The sequence below is a fragment of the Protomyctophum parallelum genome, assembly GCF_964188405.1.
Source record: "Protomyctophum parallelum genome assembly, chromosome: 16".
NCBI classification, from domain to species: Eukaryota; Metazoa; Chordata; class Actinopteri; order Myctophiformes; family Myctophidae; genus Protomyctophum; species Protomyctophum parallelum.
In genome coordinates, this window is record NC_139711.1 from 7,784,969 (window position 1) to 7,804,206 (window position 19,238).

At 42.2% G+C, this 19,238-nt stretch overlaps 1 protein-coding gene across 1 annotated transcript in view; it reads left to right on the top strand.

Annotated features, from left to right (window-relative positions):
- tspan17 (tetraspanin 17) overlaps positions 1-9,061 on the top strand; it is a 28,664-nt gene extending 19,603 nt beyond the window's left edge. The window contains exons 5-8 of the mRNA XM_083785951.1: positions 2,324-2,449; positions 2,991-3,041; positions 8,146-8,259; positions 8,484-9,061. Coding sequence (XP_083642077.1) covers positions 2,324-2,449; positions 2,991-3,041; positions 8,146-8,259; positions 8,484-8,549 — 357 coding nt within the window. The 3' untranslated portion in view covers positions 8,550-9,061. The remainder of the gene's footprint in view (positions 1-2,323; positions 2,450-2,990; positions 3,042-8,145; positions 8,260-8,483) is intronic.
- The last annotated feature ends 10,177 nt before the right edge of the window (positions 9,062-19,238 follow it).

The window sequence follows — 19,238 nt, forward strand, 5'->3', positions numbered from 1 at the left end:
ATGTATGGCTTTCGACCACAACATACTGTATAATAATTGACTGGAGAGCTGCAGAGACCGAAGCCTCACGGGATGCAGTCTTGCCTACAGTGTGCACCAAAACTTATGTTACTGGCAACAAGTAGCTCTGCTCAGCCACGCCAAAGGGGAAAAAAGCACGAAGGCAAGGCTTTCATGCTTGACCATTTTCAAGGCTGCTGAAAACAGGCTGCCTGTTTCACACATGGTGTAAGACTAGATAACATTAGAGTTTTTAGACTCAGCGCTTCGACAAGCAACCTTCAAGACGACTTCACCGATGCTCAACCAATCCACTACCGCGTCATACAACCTGCTATCGGCTGATGTGGTGTGTTGGGCACATACTGTAGCTACAGTATGCCGAGTAGTGACCAAATGTACTTGTGGGAAACGATGTGCATACCGCTCAGCATTTGGTATTGCAATCTACTTAACCCATTTAGGCCTGACCTCAAAATAAATAAATAAATCTTCTAAATCCTCCAGTTTTCTGAAATAAATATTTTCACGATTTTTCAAAAAATAGCAGACCTACAAGCTCGTAGCGTGCCACTCGGTGGCGCGCTATGAGCTTGTAGATCTGCTATTTTCCAATAGCTAAAGTATATAACCTAATGTTTAAAACACCAAAAGGGGTTCCTGCCCCAAGATGGGTTAAAATCGCTGGTTGTTGTGATCAGCCAGGCTGGTTTACACAATGATGTTCCAAGAAAACCTGAACCAAGCTCTCTAATTCAAACCGATGGTCCAGACGTCGGTTCAGATCCAAAATATGCTCTCCAAAAGTCATGGAAATTGTGTAAGATATTGCTGAAAGGTTTTGAAAATTAATTGGGGAAAAATGTGTGGGAATCCTCCTGTCTCTATTTCCCTGAAACTCTCTTCCAGCTTCCTCCTTATGGGGGGGGAGAGCATATATAGTGACGCGTTCAGTAGGATTTTGGTTTATTTGGGCGCCATCTTGCTGACTACATGTAGGCTAGTATAGGATGCTAGGCTACTTGGCTGCCAGTCTGTAGTTTGTAAATTTGCTTGTCAGTGACGCTGGTGTGTATTCTGCGGTGGAATGGACACGTTGGGGGGGTATAAACTAACAGGGCAGACCCATTACTGTTGTGGATCAAGGCTATGCTATTTTGTCATCTGACACCCCAAACCATACAGTGTTTATTTAATTATTTTATATCTATAATGGTATATGTCTCCACAGTGAGGCTGGAAAATGTAGCCTCGCAAGCCTACTACGACAGCCTACTGGTAGGCAGGAAAATGTCAACCAGAATAACCCGTTCCGAGAGAAACTCCTCCCTATGCACTGGCCCTATTATTATAGTGCAACACACAGAAAGGATATATCAACGTTTAAGACACAAGTTGAGTGCTGTTATCTCCTCATGATTCATGGGCAAACCGTACGCCTCGCCAGAGCGGGGGTCGTTCTGTTCATCGTCAAAGTACGACATGCGCCTTCAGGACGGCGCAGCGAGATGTGCACGTTAGTTCACCAGAGAAAGTTCACGCGGCTGGATCAGCGCTGTTATTATGGCTCTTTGTGTTTTGCCATGCGCAGATCCCGATCTACCATATGGGCACTTTAAACACGTGCCCTTGGGCACCAGGGGCCGCTCAAAATGTTTTTGTAAGAAGATTTCCCTGCTAAATAAATGGTGTCTAAAAAGGATTGTATTTTATTGTTGGTTGGCCTTCGACAGTGCCTGATTATGTAAATGTTATACTGTCCATAGCTCTATTTTCTTCTCTTATTTTGTCTCTCTGTTCCTCCATATTGTTGCACTTTTGTTACGTACTGTTCTGTCTTTTCAATTTTTATACCTATCCAGCACTTTGGTCGACCATTGGTCGTTGTGATATGTGCTATATAAATAAAGTTTGAGTTGAGTTGAGGCTATGTGATAGACATTCAACAGCCCCCGGACAGCCATCAATCGAGCGCGCGAGCAAAATTGTGATATGTCCCTTCATAATAGTTTGAAAATATCCCAGTGAATAACCCATTCTGACCGGGCACCCATTTTGGTGTCAGCATCATGTTATGCTTTAGCTATTTAAAAATAGCAGATCTACAAGCTCATATCGCGCCACCGAGTGGCGCGATACGAGCTTGTAGGTCTGCTATTTTTGAAAAATCGAAGAGCGACTGACATTTTTAGAATCTGATCTCAGGTCAGAATGGGTTCATCAGACCAGTGTGTGTCCGGCGGAAACCTCGTATGAATCTGATCTCAGGTCAGAATGGGATAATGATGTTGTTACGTTGTTCTGTCCTCCCCTGTGCACACAGTGGTCATGCTGTGGAGCTCACGGTCCCAACGACTGGAACCTGAACATTTACTTCAACTGCACGGATCTGAACCCCAGCAGAGAGCGATGCGGCGTGCCCTTCTCCTGCTGCATCAAAGACCCGGCCGTAAGAACACTTTTACAATTGATCGGTCTGATTACGGTAAACCCATTTTGACCTGAGATCAGATTCTAAAAATGTCTTCTGATTCCTGAAATCCTTCTGGAAAAGCTATGTTTCTATGTCAGTCATTCTTCGATTTTTCGAAGGAAAAAAAAAGCAGATCTTCAAGCTTGTGGCACGCTATGAGCTTGTAGATCTGCTATTTTTCAATAGCCAAAGCATAACATGATGCTAACACTTCGTAATTCAACGGTGTGATGTGGAAAAATAGCTAATCTAAATGGCTAATCTAAAAAGTCATTCATTGTTTTATAATTGATTAAATTGATTATTTTCATTAACTGTACCCCTAGAAGTCGCAAAGTCTAGTGATTGGTTGCAATAAAAAAATAGCTCAGCCTCAGATCACATATAAGTGAGTAATTTCCCTCAACCTCTGCTATGGAGAATTCCTCCATGATCACAACGCAGTCAGCAAGTTAACTAGTAAAAAAGTCTTCATTGTTTCCTCATGTTAATGTGTGCTGTATGTTGTTTATTACAGGAGGACGTCATCAACACACAGTGTGGATATGATGTTCGACTTCAGACTTCAGTTAGTATATATATATTTTTTTTAACATATGTTTATTGATTTTCTTTACAGTACAAAGAAGTATTTTCAAAACAATTGACATATATTTTTCCTCCCCACATCCCCATGGCAGCACAAATACAAACAAAATCTTATCACGAAATGTTTTGACAACAGGGGTTAGTATTTCTAGTATTACTTTGCATGCATAGAAGGCAAATGTTTCTTCTACCTATTGATCTAGTGATCAACAAGAGAATCCTGTGTATCAACAAAAAATATTTAAAAAAATCATTGGCACATCAAAATGAAAAGTTACGTTCCTGACAGATAACATAGTTAGCCTGTTATACTTTCAGGAGGAACTCATTTAAAGCCTTTCCAACACTTCACCAATGTTCAACTTGGCATTCTTACTGTGAGGAAGACATGAGACTCTGACAAAACTGTAACATTTCACAATGCGTACCGTCTCGAGATATCGCTCTCCTTCTGAAGCTGTGGAAAAAAAGATATAGTTTTATGCAGGCTGGCTGTGTTTTTCTCTTAATAAACCATCGGGGAGTATATATATTTTCTGCTATTGTATAGAGGATATAGGATTCAGGTTTAAAGAAATGTACGTCTCCCTTTAACAAGCTATACGATTTAAGTCCCATGATCTCAACATTTAGAGCTCATTATTTTTTATGCTGTCAAATGGTTGTCCAAGAACTGTAGCTCAGACAATGGTGCACAGACTTGCACACTGTGCACGGAGACAGACAGTAAGTAGCATAACATGCGGTTCTCTGCCCTGTGAACAACACGATGCAGAGCTGCTAAGTGGAGGCATGCCAGAGAGTATATTCACTCTGCAAACTTGCCCAATAGGAAAAGGGAAAGGATTTCATCATCTGTTTAGGAGTTGTGGTGCCAGTTCAGACCTAGTTCACTTGTTATCTGAAAGGGTCTGTACTTGTGGCGGATTCCTTTTCGTAGGGATCAGATTCTAAAAAATGTCTTCTAGATCCTGACAGTTTTCTGAAATAGCTATGTTTCTATGTCAGCCGTTCTTCGATTTTTCAAAAATAGCAGACCTACAAGCTCGTAGCGCGAGCTTGTAGATCTGCTATTTTTCAATAGCTAAAGCATAACATAATGCTCAACACCAAAAAGGGGTTCGCGCCCAGAATGGGTTAATCCCTGTTGTCAATGCGATGCGCTGTGAGCTTGTTGATACTTTATTGCTATTTTGGAAGATTTCTATTTTGTTTTTTTTCCATCATCTCTGCCTAAAATGACATGCCCAAAAGGTTGAAAGTACTTAAACCGTGATAACATTTAACTGATCCTCCAGCATAGACATACACATTGGGGACTTTGAAATCTCATGACAGGGGCAATGAGGGCATTCACATGTAGCTGAGATAAATGTATACATTCTAATGACATCCGGCCAAACAAACACAGGATGAGGGGAAGGTAGAGTATAGGGTTAATTTGCCGGCATACTGTTCCTCGCCTTAATGACAGATTGGCGTTCTAACAGGCATAATTAGGCTCCAGTTATAGCCTCCGAGACCAGCCTATCTACGCTCTGTAATTGGCGGCTCAGTGGCTTATGCCAGTCCTCTTGTGTGTGGGTGTGGCGGTAACGACTCACTGCACTGCAGTCAGCAGGAGTGCTGTTGCTAGGCGCGCTACAACACAGTGAAGCCACCTGCCAACCGCCTCGGTCCATTTCCTACGCATGCTCTTGTTTCTGTGAGCGCAGCGAAGGCCAGTGGCATCCATCCACGCGTCACGCTACGCTCCCACGTCGTAGCGGCTGGCTGTGCGGTATATTATTATATAGAATCCAATTTATCTCATGGCCTAATTTGAAGCACTGACGGTAACGGTATAGGCCTTATATGTCACACACGGTATATTCCTTTCTCTTAAAGACGGAGTACCGTGATATTTGTGTCTTTTTCTGTTTTCTTAATTGACCGCCAGGTCAGGTGTGGTTATAATATTCCAAAACGTGTCGCCTTTACCACGCAGTTAAAATATGAACGCTTCTGAGGACTCTTTTTTTTTTTTTTTTAAGATTTTTTTCGCGGCTTACGCCTTTTATTGATTTTTTAAGGGACAGAAAGTAGGCTGACAGGAAACGGGAGAGAGATGGGGGGATGACATGCGGTAAAGGCCGTGTCGGGTCCGGGAGTCGAACCCGCGGCACACCGCGACTGGATCACCAGTCCGGTGCCCAGACCGTTACGCTACGGCCTGGGCCCTTCTGAGGACTCTTAAATAGACGATGATTACATCAGCTATAGTCGATAACTCGCTAACGTTTTTTTTGGGAACCGGAAACGGTCTTGTTTTCCAAGTGAAATAGAGCGCTGCCTATGGTGGCGGTGTAGCTGACAGTGCCGGGGGTTTTAGTGGCGGTTAATGAGTTGAATGCTTCCTAAAGCACTGGTATGCAACAAAAATCAAGCTACAGAAACTTTAACCCATTCAGGCCTGACCTCGAAATTTAAAAGAATTCTTCTAAATCCTCCAGTTTTCAGAAAAAAATATTTTCAAGATTTTTCAAAAATAGCAGACCTACAAGCTCGTAGCGCGCCACCGAGAGCTTTTAGATCTGCTGTTTTTCAATAGCTAAATTATAACAATGTTTAAAACACCAAAAGGGGTTCCCGCCCCAAAATGGGTTTTAAATAGAAAGTGACTTCTAGTACAGCAGAAGAATCTAAATCCATACTGTAACTGTATAGGCAGCACCTCCCACAGCTGTTTCGTTAACGGTGTGTCTATCTATGGTGGGAAAGAGGAACAGGGCAGAGACAGACAGAGGGAGGGTGACAAAAAAACCAACAAAGACAGGGCGGCTGAAATGGCTCCGGGGGGCGGGGGGGGGGGGGGAAACTGGACTCATAGTCACGACAACAAACGTCAGAGAGACGTTTCATTGGCCGCCCAGGGATTGCCTTTTTCCAATACATTTGGTTCGAGAGGCATTTTCCAGGGTTTTTTTTGCAAGAAGGAAAAATGGGGGAACAAAGAGTTTCTTGGTGGAGTTGTCTCCACAGGAGTAACAAAGAGAGCATTGTGGGGAAACGCCCCCCACCACCCACCCACCTCAGTGTCAATGTAGGTTCTAAATTACACCTTTTCTGTTGTCATCATCCGTTGAATGGAGCTCATACGTCAGTGGCTTTAATGTCCCCAACACAAAACGGCCATCTGTACTGTAAGTCAGGAAGCACTTCCTGACTTTTATGACAGCTCGTTGCTGTAGTCAGCGATCTGCTGTCCATCTTCTCTGCATTTATTGTTACCACACCTTCAAAACAAAGTGCTTTGATGTGTTCCATCTTGCAAATGCAAAAAAAAAGCAGTGACTTGCTCAGTAGTGCGGTCGTGTGAAAATGTGGTAATTTGTCTTGGGTAAAAAGGCAATTCTTTAGGCATGCCGTTTTATAGGTTGACATCTTCAATAATGTTCTTCTTTTCTTCAAAAAGATCTTAAAAAAAAGTCTTCTGAAAGTATATTTATTCAAAGATGTGTGCCGCATTTTCACGATTTTTCAAAAAATAGCAGACCTACAAGCTATGAGCTTGTAGATCTGCTATTTTTCAATAGCTAAAGTATTATATAATGCTTAGTTAAAACACCAAAATGGGATCTCGCCCAAAATGGGTTAACACTGAACTAGTAGCCAGAATGTGGCTAATAAAACGTAACCCGGACATGTCCGGGTTACGTTTTATGTTAGAAATGTTTAGTATGGGTCCCCAGCATGTAGAAACTGCCGGATGCTAACTTGCATTATGTTGAGCAATTTTCATAATTGGCGTAATATCTGACCATACCATTAAAGGTATATTCAGTGATTTCACTCAAAAAACCTTAGGTTTCGTTTTTGGCTGTGGGACCCAGCCTTTCGTCCAATCAGGATAGAGAGTCAAAAACGAAACCTAAGGTTTTTTGACCCCCAGGGGTTAACTGGGGACAGGGAGGAACTCCTTATATGGCCAGCACACTCTATAGTAGGGAGGATTATCACAACAAAACAAAAAAATAAGTGATATTTGAATTAAGTGAAATCACTGAATATACCTTTAACAACCTATAAGGGGGGGAAAAAAATCTAAATTTCGTCATGCTTTATGTAGCATGTGGCATGTCAAACTAGGGGGGTTTCATGATGCTGAATCCATTCCAAGCATTAGTTTTGCACAAAATACACTCCTTCGGCTAAAACGGCCATAGCCATTAAGTACTGGACCCTCGTCTGGTTTGACCGGCTGGGTGGGTGTGTGATAATCCGGTTGAAGTATTCCTTCGGTACGGCGACTGCGGTGGCGGCGGGCCCCGGGAGAACAATAACGCGACACGAGACAGTATCTAAAGCTAAAGGGTCACAAAGTTTATTACACACAACAGGAACATATATAGTGCTGGATCATAACGACGTGACAACAAGATATGAGACATAGAAACGTGACATGATAAATGACTAATGCAAGCAGGGCTGACCTTGCCGGCTCTGAGATGTCTCTCGTAGCCTATCCATAAAGTAGGCTTCAGTACAGGCAGTACACGAGACATATCAAGTACACTGTCTGTATCTCAAGTACCAGTAGTACACAGACTAAGATGTACTGTACATGGACTAATTATAACAGCCGTAATCACCCCCCCCCCCCTCTTTTCCCTTTTTGCTTCCTTTATGATGAATTCCTGTTCTGTTCTTTTAACTATATAGAAGTGTCTATTTGTACGTCTCTAAATGTTTTGATGAATGGAACATGGTGGACCCTGTTGTAAACAAGTGTAATGCTTAATTGGGTCGTCCACTCACAGTTAACAGTCTTTGTATTGAGTGTGTGCTTGAAATGCACTGTAATTCTGCAAACTGTTAATAAATATTTCAATCAATCAATCAATCAAAGTCGGCACAGATCTAGCCTTTCTTATAGGCCAAATGCTATTATGTTTGCCTTGACTCATTATGCAAAGTCCAAAGACCCGTCTCAGAACCACTCATTTATGTTTTATCTCATTTTTTGTTTGTTTTTAATTTACACACTTTAATTTACACATTCTTTGTAACATTTACATTTATTTGATGTGTTTTATGAATAGGAGTTGGACCAAGCGAAATATATCTATACCAAGGGCTGCGTTGGGCAGTTTGAGAAGTGGCTTCAGGACAACTTGATAGTTGTGGCTGGAGTCTTTGTCGGTGTTGCACTTTTACAGGTAAGAAGTATCTTTATCTCAGCTAGCTGCCTCTGGCAACAAAAATGTTTTATCTTAAAAGCAAGACTGCTGCAGTGCTTTGTGATTTTGGGACAGTGCCGCCATCTGCTGGTGGAAACGCTCCACGTCATGCACTCCCGACCTGTTCACCCCCCCCTGTTAAGCAGTCAGGTGTGTTGGTGTGATCTCATTTCCTTTCCCGGCTGTGTTCTGTTCACGTGTAGATATTTGGGATCTGCCTGGCCCAGAACCTGGTGAGCGACGTCAACGCAGTCAAAGCCAACTGGTGACGCAAGGCCCCCAGAGAAGAGGTGAGATGCTCCCCAGACAGCCCAGCACACTGCTGACGACAGAACAACCTGTCTACTTCCACGTTGAGCGGGGCAACACGCATACATACACACACACACACACACACACACACACACACACACACACAGACACAAATATACTTGGATGTAATATTATATGCACACAGGAAAAATACACATTCAAATAAACACGCACAGTTTACCTTCCGGTTGACAATCGCAGGTAAAGCATTCCTTACTCAGACAGTCAACACACACACCCTTGTTTGTTTATACCATCGAGCCAGGGGATTGAGTCTGGTGATTTACTCTTGACACACTCGGGATCCCCTGCGGCCGCCGTCTCCTTAAACCGGCTTCAAAGTCAGACTCTTTGTACTTTTCGATTCGGTTCAGCTGGGCAACATTTCTGCTACGCACGCCGCTGCTTGAGGACTCCTGTCAAGTGAGAAAAGAGAAAACAGACGTGTAAACACAAAAACACAAATGGGGTGTTAACTCGACTAACGGTCACACAGCCTCCGGTGCTCGACTTGGGGAAGTAAACCGCACATCCCGAAAATGCCTTTCAAAGGTTTTTTTAGTTTGTTCATTCGTTTCTCCCACAGTATGGCCGCACGTGTCATTTTCCTCATCATAAAGCCTCTCATGACCACTGAAAAGACCCCGGAACACACACTGGCTTGGACGAGTGGGCGACGACTTCTACTACACGGTTCAGGGAACTAACTGAAATTCCAACTCAAAGATTTATTTTCATGAAAGTGCCATTACTTTTGAGTGTTTATTGTTTTTCTCTTATTCTTGACTTGGAGTTTCTTGCACCCTGATGTCACGTGTGAAGCCGGTGTCAATGTGGACCTCAGGCTCTACCAATGCATGTTACTGAACTGCCTGTTTTATACTGCAGGCTGAAATCTATATATATATATATATATAAATAAATAAATCTCTCTTTAGGTAGACTGATGGAAGAAAAAAATATGCCCCGTTTCCCTTATGGTGTGGTTTTGCTGAAGGTAGTGTATCATTATGGGATGGCCTGGTTAATATAATAGGTCTACACTGTACAGGGAAAGGGATGGTTTCATGTTGTTTATCTCTGAGCGTATCCCTGAAGCACGTGGGATTGCTTGATCGGGGCCTTTTTTGTTTTGTTTTTACTTGATTTGTGTTAGCAATGATGGTTTTATGCTTTCATTGTGTCCACTGTGTATGGAAGAGAATAAGCCAGTCGTTAGATTACCCCCCTCTCTCTCTCTCTCCCCAGAGATACAGTGACATTTTCAGTTTTCATTTCTCTGGTCACAGGTCACTCCATTGACACACTGTGATCCAATATATGGTTCGTTAGCTTCATTAGTGATCCTACTGGAAACTAAAAGGTGGCAGCTAGCCACAAAGCTAATTGACCACATTTCAGCTGTCTGTTACAATTTGATTTCTGTTTGGGATTCTAAGAACGCTAACGAGCCATTTCTTGGTCAATTTGTGTGCTAATGCTGATCCACGCTATGTGACAAGTGCCTGATTAAGTCTAATAACAAAGCACGTAAAAAATGTCCATCGTATCCTCCCTGTTAATTTTCTTTACGTTTTGTGTCTGATCAAAACCAGACTGCTTTTTAAAGCTCTATGTATGTTGTGACATTTGTTATTAATATTAATATAAATCTCGTTACATGACAGTATATCACATGCTGCATATCCGTTCAGTAAGATGGTTAACAAAGCATTACCAGTTATGGTTCATGACAAATATTGCCATGTATATATATATCTTTCACTAATGTGGGTGGGCTTTGGATTTCAATGTTTGTCCCGCACAAGGTTTACACTTTTTACTTTTTACTTAATCTTTCATTGTCAGGAACAGCTGCCATTATCCTAAGACGGTCATCTGCTTTTAAATGGGGGGAAGAACTGTGGCACTTCTCCCTTCTTCTATTGGAAATTGAATCACTCGTAGAACACTATTGTTTGATGTTTTGGACACTATTGGACTGCGTTAGGGGGTGACTGGTTCAGCGCAATCGTTTTGTATGTCATGTTCTGCATTTAACCACTACGTTTTTATTGTATTTTTAAGATTGTATTAGTATTAGTGTCTTGTATGCGCGATGCACAGAGTAACGTGGTACTCGTGTGAGATTTATTCAACCATACAAATACTGTAAACACGAAATCTCTCTCTGCCGCATGGGAGAGAAATGGAACACTAACGGAAATGTCACATTTTGAATTGTGACATTAAGTGAAAGACTGGTAGCATTACAAGCTAGTGAACCGTGCAGGCATACACACGAGAGGCCTGCTCCAGCAGTGTGTCTGTCTGAGAGTCGGGCTCGTGTGAAATCCCGTTGGATATTTATGTACTACTTTTCGGTATCATCTCTCTTGGATCTTCCTGATCGGTCCTCCTCGTCAAGGCCGTCTTTCTCCACTGCAGCTCTCTGGTGGGTTTAAACAGGGGGAGAGGGTTGAGACGAGAACAGTCTGCCCTCCCAAAGCCGGCTTTAGAGGAAAAGTGAATGGAATTCTGCATAGCTCTTTACATATATATATATATATATATATATATATATATATATATATATATATCCATCCAAATCCAATATCTCTATCGAAAACCAATCTATGGCTTGTTGACTTAAAAATGGTCCTCACTTGAAGACCAAGTCTTCCAATCATTGTGGTTGGCAGAGTGGGGGAAAAGTCTGGGTCTCACTCCAAAATAGCATATATGAAATTGTCCCGTTTCCAAGCTTTGCCAGAGAGAGCTGTGTTATTTCTTAAATTCGGGCCCAGCTTCTCCCCCACCTGACAAGACGGGAATGTTCCCCTCGGGGCATAAACACACAAAGTGGCCGTGTGAAGCAGCTGTTAAACACTTAAGCCATATACTTCATTGTGCTCACGTTCGCAACGCGTCGTGACGCGCTGTGAGCTTGTAGATCTGGTATATTTCTTGCTATTTTTCAAACATTTAGGAAAGGTTTCATCTACAATGACGTGCCCAAAATAAGAATGCCATGGTTGCAGTGGTATATGCACCGGTATGGATAGGAAAAGGAAAAGTCACAGCGGTGCTCTGATCGCCCTGATCTTATAACCTCTGATTCATCAGAATTCCTCGTTGTGTTTTCCTGCCGGTTTTCACATGTGGCAGCTCGTTTTGCGCCCCGTTTTGCTTCAGTGATTCTTCGAAGAAGTGTTTCATTTTGGTAAGCACTTATATAGCTGGCAAGAGTTTTTCCTCACTCAGGAGGAAACAAAGCTCGGTTTGTTGTGCTCGCGGGGATCGTTGTTCCGTTGTTGCACAATGAAATAGAGGGTCGTCCTCCCTCGGTCCTCGTGGTGACTTCATTGGATCCGGCTGGTGGTAAAGCCGTAGCCGTCTGCCTTGTAGAGAGACTGCAGGGCTCACCGTGGTCACCCTGCAGCAATGTCACGGACAATATGTTGATATATATCGATGTTGTGACATAAAGGCTAGATTTAGATCTGCTGTTTTCAATTCCTTATCATTCCCCATTCCCTATAAATCCCTATTTTATATTTTGATATTTTGGTCACAATACCGTTATTGTTACTATATCGATATCGAGGTATTTTTTGGTAAAACATATTGTGATATTTGATTTTGTCCATGTCGCCTAAACTAGATGGTGACCATGCAATTCTGCTTCCGTCAGTAGCGTGGCAGAGTATTTCATATTCAGATTGAGTTACTTAGAATCTGATGTTTGTTTTTACCACCTCTAGTGGATCTCGTTTTGTTACTGAAATGGGTGAGGGAGTTCAGTTGCTAATGATGTTTCGTCCTGTCATATACGAATGGCCTTGCAACGTGAAATGCCTGATTTGATTTCTCTCCTCTCCCTGTCGGGGATTCAGGTATTACCTGAGGAGAAGCCTTATGCTAACCGTGAATATAGCAGTCTTTTATCTGAGTGGACCTATTCATCCACACATTTTGCAGCACAATGCACAACAGATGTGAAATTAAGGAATGTGAAATGAAAGAAAATTATGTCTTCGAGAGAAAATTATTATGGTTTTATATTATGGCTTTCTTATTAAGATTTTGTTTTTCTTCATAATCGTGTGTTTGTGTGTACATGAGCATTCCATCGTGTGTTCTGTTTTGTCACCTCTTTATCTCCTCTGGAAGGCCTACCAAGTGACTTTGTATACATGCATTTTAATTTTACTGTGTTTTTTCTTTTTAATAATTGAAAACAAAACTGTTGATATTCCTCTATATGTTTGACATGTTCACACACATGGTTTTACAAAGTAGCATACATCCCCACTACTATCTACCCAGACAGGTCTCGATAATCTATTTCAAATACTGCACAGTGCTTCTGGTGATTTTAATGATGTGTAAATTGTCTTGACGGGCTCATACAATTAAAGGCTGTTTAACGTCAATGGTAATCTATGGTGTAAAAAAAACCAAAAAGCTTTTTTCTGTTCAGGCTGTGGATGGTTTAGTCGTTTTTATTATTATTTCTTTAAGTAGGTTAAGATGTTTGTGTTTACATTTCCCACATGGCTTTGCGGCGGTGTGTGTCGAACATCACCGCGTCTACCTCACGGTGTGCGGACGTCGCTTCACATCAGATCTGTAAAGCCACAGATAATCTGCGTACATAATGGACTCTTTTTCTGTACAGCGGCTATCGACACGCTTTCCAGGTGTCATTCCACATCACTCGTTGATCAAAGCACCGCCCGTAATTCTCTCTTTCTGTTTTTCGCTGTTCTTTCTGTTTGTGTGAAAAGCCTTTAGTATCCTGCGACGGGGATTTGCTTTTGCTGACTCGCAACTCCTGCAGCTTTGTTTCCAATTAAAAGGATACGGATGTGATTCTTTTACGCACTCTTTTCTTTCACAGGAGACCCACTAAGCATTCCTCTTTTTAAATTAGCCAATAGTAGTTTTTTTTGTGTTCCCTGTTTTGTGTTCTTTCTTGGTTGACCCTGGCTTGCCGGAGAATGTATGAAACTTTGATCATACTGACCATGCATTATTTTAACTTAGTCCTGCCTATTCCAAAGGGTAGCCCTTGTCAAGAAACAAACAAAAAGATTTGTATAATAATTGTGGAACATGGTCTGTTACACTGTATATTGTGTTAAAAGATATGCTCCTTTCATATATTAAAATAAAGGATTTATGAAAAAAAGGGGAAATGATTGTTTTAATATATTGGTTTTTTAAGTCGACTAGAACCGGTGTACTCGTACACCGGTTCTACACGTGTGTACACGTGATACGAGTTGGAAATGCATGACCCACCCAGTTATGCGATGATTTATTCATGCAGACATTTTGTAGTATTATCTGTGTCCTCGTATGCCTTTTTGGGGGCATATATGGAGTTCTATGATGACATGAGTATATGCCATGGGGGTGGGCATATGAATTGGCAATGAACATACATTTTTACCATCATGTAATATCCGGCGTCTCGTCCTGTTGTGCACATCTGTGGCATGCGTTATCCGCAGCTAGGCGCGCATCTCGTGCTTAATCTGACTCGGCTGCCCGTGCACGCCATTGTGCGTCACACTATCCAGGGTTTGATGAGGTCAGTGTTGTGATCTAAACATATGGAGATCCATGTGTTGTACCAACTTGGTTCATTTGCAAGTGTACTAAACTAAAGCCTGTACCCTTGATGAGGTCCAATCAACATATGGAATGAATTCTGTACTGGCCATATATGGAGCGTGTCTTGAGCGTACAGGGTTTGATGAGGTCAGAGATCCCCATATATGGAGCTGGCCTGTGACCAGCACAACAAAATGATCAATTAATTGGCTAATTCGGAGCCCTGTCCGGAGCCTGGGCTGAGGCTGGTTCTGTTGTTTATAAATTAATATTTAACATTAATGATCCAGATGTATACTTTGTTGTTGTAGTTGAACACTGGTGTCAGAAATGATCTGAACTTCAAGCGAACAGTTGTGTCACAGTGCAGAGTAGATCAAGCCCCAGTCAATATATAATTTTAAGCTCCCCCCCCCCCCCCCCCCCCACACTATTACTACATGCATCTTATATTTGATGGAGTATTAAAACTCATTCAGTGCCACCTGGTGGACACCAGTTTTGCCACCGAAGCCCATTATAAATAAAAGAAAGAAAATGTAATTCTATTGTGCATGTAATGTGCATATCATCACCTGCACACCAGATTAGAGGAATTTTCTAAATAATATGGATTCATTAAAAAGAAAAAAAATGCCATGGATGGATTAGTCCGGGCTAGGGGGGTGTTCATGATTCTGAATTCATTCCAAGCATTGGTTTTGCACAACAAACGGGATATAAACGGCCATAACCACTTGCCCAAAATGTGCTGACCTGTCACATTTGTGCTGACCTTATCACATTTGTGATGATGGCTATGGCCGTTTTTAGCCCAAGGAGTGATTATTGTGGGAAACTAATGCTTGGAATGGATTCACAATCATGAAAACCCCCTAGTTTGACACGCCACATAATGAAAATGTGTCATTTTTGCCTTTTAGATATATATATATATATATATATATATATATATATATATATATATATATATATATATATATATATATGATCACATTATAAAACACATTGCTCATTGTGGATTCATCAATGTATACGTAAATTGACAATATTTTAGTAAATAAAAAAATATATACCTGGTAGAAGATGCCAACCTAGAGTCAGCCTTTAGAGGGAGACAAATATTAGTATCTGATACAATAACTTGTTTTATCCCATAAGCAATAAAAAGAACCGAAGGAAATGTAGCAACAAATTGTCTCATTAGATGTAATGCGTGTATGTAATGCGTGTGATTAGGACTTACCAGGCCATCGAAAAGTTACACTGGACTTTATGGGGCACTCCCATAAAGGGTCTACTTTAATTTTCTATTTTGGGTTTTATAGTTAAACGAGTAAATTATGATTTTAATAATTCATATTAATTCAGCAGTTCAGGAAAGCCCAGAATATATTTATGCCTGGAGCTATTTAGATCCACACTTTGTACTGGTGGTTGTTAAAAGAGCTACAACCACGACAAAACAATATTAAGGCTGTACAGTTCCCCCTGGGCTCTTAAATCCAAATGGTTTTTAATTGGCCTCCCAAGAGAACACTAAAATCAAGTTCCAGATTCTGTCCACAGGGGTCAGTGTGGTGAACGTTGCTGTACTCCACTGTACGGTGTTTCAAACAGCAGATGCAACACGTGTAAGCTTGCAGATAAGCCATTCTCAGGATCTCAGCTGGAGACACCATTGTACACAAAAACTAATAATTGAGCCTTAGAAACCTCCCGAAAAGGTGTTCAGAATTCATGAGATTTGACTTCATAAACCCAGTGGCAGTCTCCTTCCTACTAACAGGATGACATTGCAATAGTTCAGTGCAGATCACAAGCCCTGCTCCTGCCTAACTTGATTCTTAGAGGCCATCATAACATTATCTGCCCTCCAGATATACCCATGAGGAGCCTTTAATGTACAGGACTTGACATCATATCCCCTACAGCAAACAGCATGACCATTCCGTGGCATTTATATGGGGTACAATTAAATGACGGCTGCTAGATGTAACTCCCATTTCCTCCATGAATACAATCCAGAGCAGAGGAACTGGTATAGGTTTATGATTCTGCTTCATACTTTGTATTCATAGCTGGTCACACGTATGCTGACTTTAACAACTGAAGAGAAAAGTGTTTGTGACACGATTATAATCTCGTGGAAAATACTGCTGTTTATTTATGGAGGAAACAGAGCTACATCTCGCCATCAGCATTGAATCGTACCCATTATATAAATATGAAACCACTAAATGGTCTGATCTTCAAGTGAAGATCACTTGAAGTAAACAGAAATTCCTGCAAGTGACAGGTTTACAATGGAGCAACACATTTAGCGGTGAAGCATGCGCTATGTGGCTTTCTTCAACGCCTGCTTTCTCTTCCCTTTTATTCTTGAAGATCAGAAACCTCACTATCGCTCCATGTCCCTGCCCCTAAAGCGCGTAGATAATCCCCTCTAACCTTATTCCAAGTCTCATGACGCCATGACATTTTCACATGGTTCAGTGGGTCCCGTTTCTTTGTGTGTGTCGCTATACTCGTATAAACCACTAAAGTCATAACCTCAAAGCACAGTGTGAGGTGGCTGTGTGAATGCTGAACAGAGAGAGAGAGAGAGAGCATAACGTGTCTTATCGAGTTGTTTGACGACCACTAGAAACAATTCCACTGGTGGTCCCAGGACCGCTGGTTGAACACCACTGCTCTAACCCCGTTGGCCCAGAATCTCTGATAGGTGTTCAACTGGATATAAAAGGTGTTTCATAGGATTAAGGAGCAGCAGGGGGAAGGAATCAAAGGCTTGTGAATATAAACATGTTTTGAGTCTGGACTTAACCCATTTTGATCTGAGATCAGATTAAAAAAAATGTCGTTCTTCGATTTTTCAAAAATAGCAGACCTACAAGCTCGTAGCGCGCCACCGAGTGGCGCGCTATGAGCTTGTAGATCTGCTATTTTTCAATAGCTAAAGCATAATATAATGCTGGTTCCCGCCCCAAAATGGGTTAAGGAGGTCGGTGATCTAGGAGGGGGCCAGCCCGTCTAGGGCTTTGTATACAGAAAGGAGGGTTTGGAAATGTATTCTAGTATACCGGACCGGCAGCCATTGGAGAGAGGCCAGGACAGGGGTGTGATGTGATCTCTCCACCTGGTGCCATGAGTCGGGAGTCTGGCTGCCGCATTTTGCACCAGTTGGAGACGGGACAGGGATGACTGGGCTAATCCCAGTGTAGCGGGCATTGCAATAATCTAACCCGGGATGATATTATCTAGGTGATGATCCTCTAATTGTGCAAACAAAGTTAACACATGCAGATGTTTACAGTACTTTAATCTGCGACCTCGCAATTAACCCTTCCCTCTCTAGTAGTGGACCAAAACCTTGTCAGGAAAGTGCTCCCTGACAGAATAACAGAGCCACCAGATGCCTGAACCCTCACGGAAGGTGTTTTTCCACATCTCTGTATACTGTGTACAGGTCCCCAAGCAAGCCCCCCAGGTCATCGTGACATCAGCCCCCTGGTCACCCCAGGTAAGCCCCCAGGTGCCCAGGTGCCCAGGTCATTGTGATATCATCATGACATCAAGGACCATATAAGGTTGTCTCGTTAGATCCCGCTGAAGTGGCATCGTCCTCTGGAAATCACAACGCCCAGTCAGAATGGGCAGTGTATTGGCTGCCAGTTCCAACCCGCCACCGGCCTCTGGCAGTGCTGCTGGCCCAGGGTTGACAGTACCTCATTATTATTATGTTATACAATTATACCATCTTGTGTGCTTAATGGACTCACCGGAAGATACATGTGTAAATACATTTAATTCAGTAGTATGAAAATTAATCAACCAAATTATCAAAGCTGAATGCTTAGTTTATGACAGATTATTGGCAGAATATTGGGTGAAATTTAAAATTTGGTTCTAGACATTGACATATACGGAGACCAGTCTTGGATACTGAAATTATATTTGGTGGGGTGTATTTATCGAAACAGGATAGGGAGGCAAGGCATAACATTGAGCGGAGAGCTTCTGTATGCGCATCTCAGCCAATCACAGTGATGGGGCAGGGACAGTGTACACCACTGCCTATGCCATAGGCAGTGGTGTACACTAGTACAGAGATGCCCTATGGTGTCAACGCCGCTGAACTCTCAAATGTGCATTTGTCTTTGCAATGAAGGCTTTGTGCCCTGCAGCCCTACTATAACATCACTATGTTGTGTTCCACAGTTTGTTCTCGCTGACACAGTTTGATTATGTATTGACATTCTCTGTCACCTGAGGTAGAGCTGCTCTCCTGTTTCTCCTCACATACTGCACTTTTATGCTTGAGCATCACAGTTGTCTAATGTTAGCTTTATTATATCCCTTTGACTGAGGTCTTTCCCATAGATCAAAATGCAGATGTCACTTCAGTCACTCTTCCTATTGAAACGCTGTGATTGAAGCTCCTGTCTCCAACGTCTGGCATTCAAAATTACATCACCTGAGCTGTATAGCCCATGCACGGCACATATCACTTAGATTTGTTTCTCTTATCTTGATTTGGGCATGATGATTTTATATAAATATATATAACATCATCATGCACAAATATATATCGTATTGTCCCAAATAAAAGACGACTCTGATTATAAGACGAGCCCCATTTTTCTCAGAGAGTCTAGTCCCCAATTATGACCCCATTTTTTTAAGGATATTAACATTGGGGGAAAAAAATCACACCCGTGTGAACTGAGTGGTGCAACTGCACCCCCCCCCCCCCCCCCCCCCCCCCCCCTCCTCTCTCTCAGCACTATCCCTCTTTCTGGCACAACAGCGCCCCTGCTGGTACTAATAGTCATACTCGTGCTCATTAACACATACACATAGGTGAACACATAGGCGGACGCGGACATTGCTGTTCCTTGGAGTGGTTGCACCACTCCAAAAATATATCCATGCGTTTCTGAAGGAAGGAAAGAGGAGCACTCATCTGACAGATCATCGGGTTGTGATGGCATGAATACCTCGGATCACAGGAGGCCAGCTGTGCCTCTCCTTTTCCTCCAATG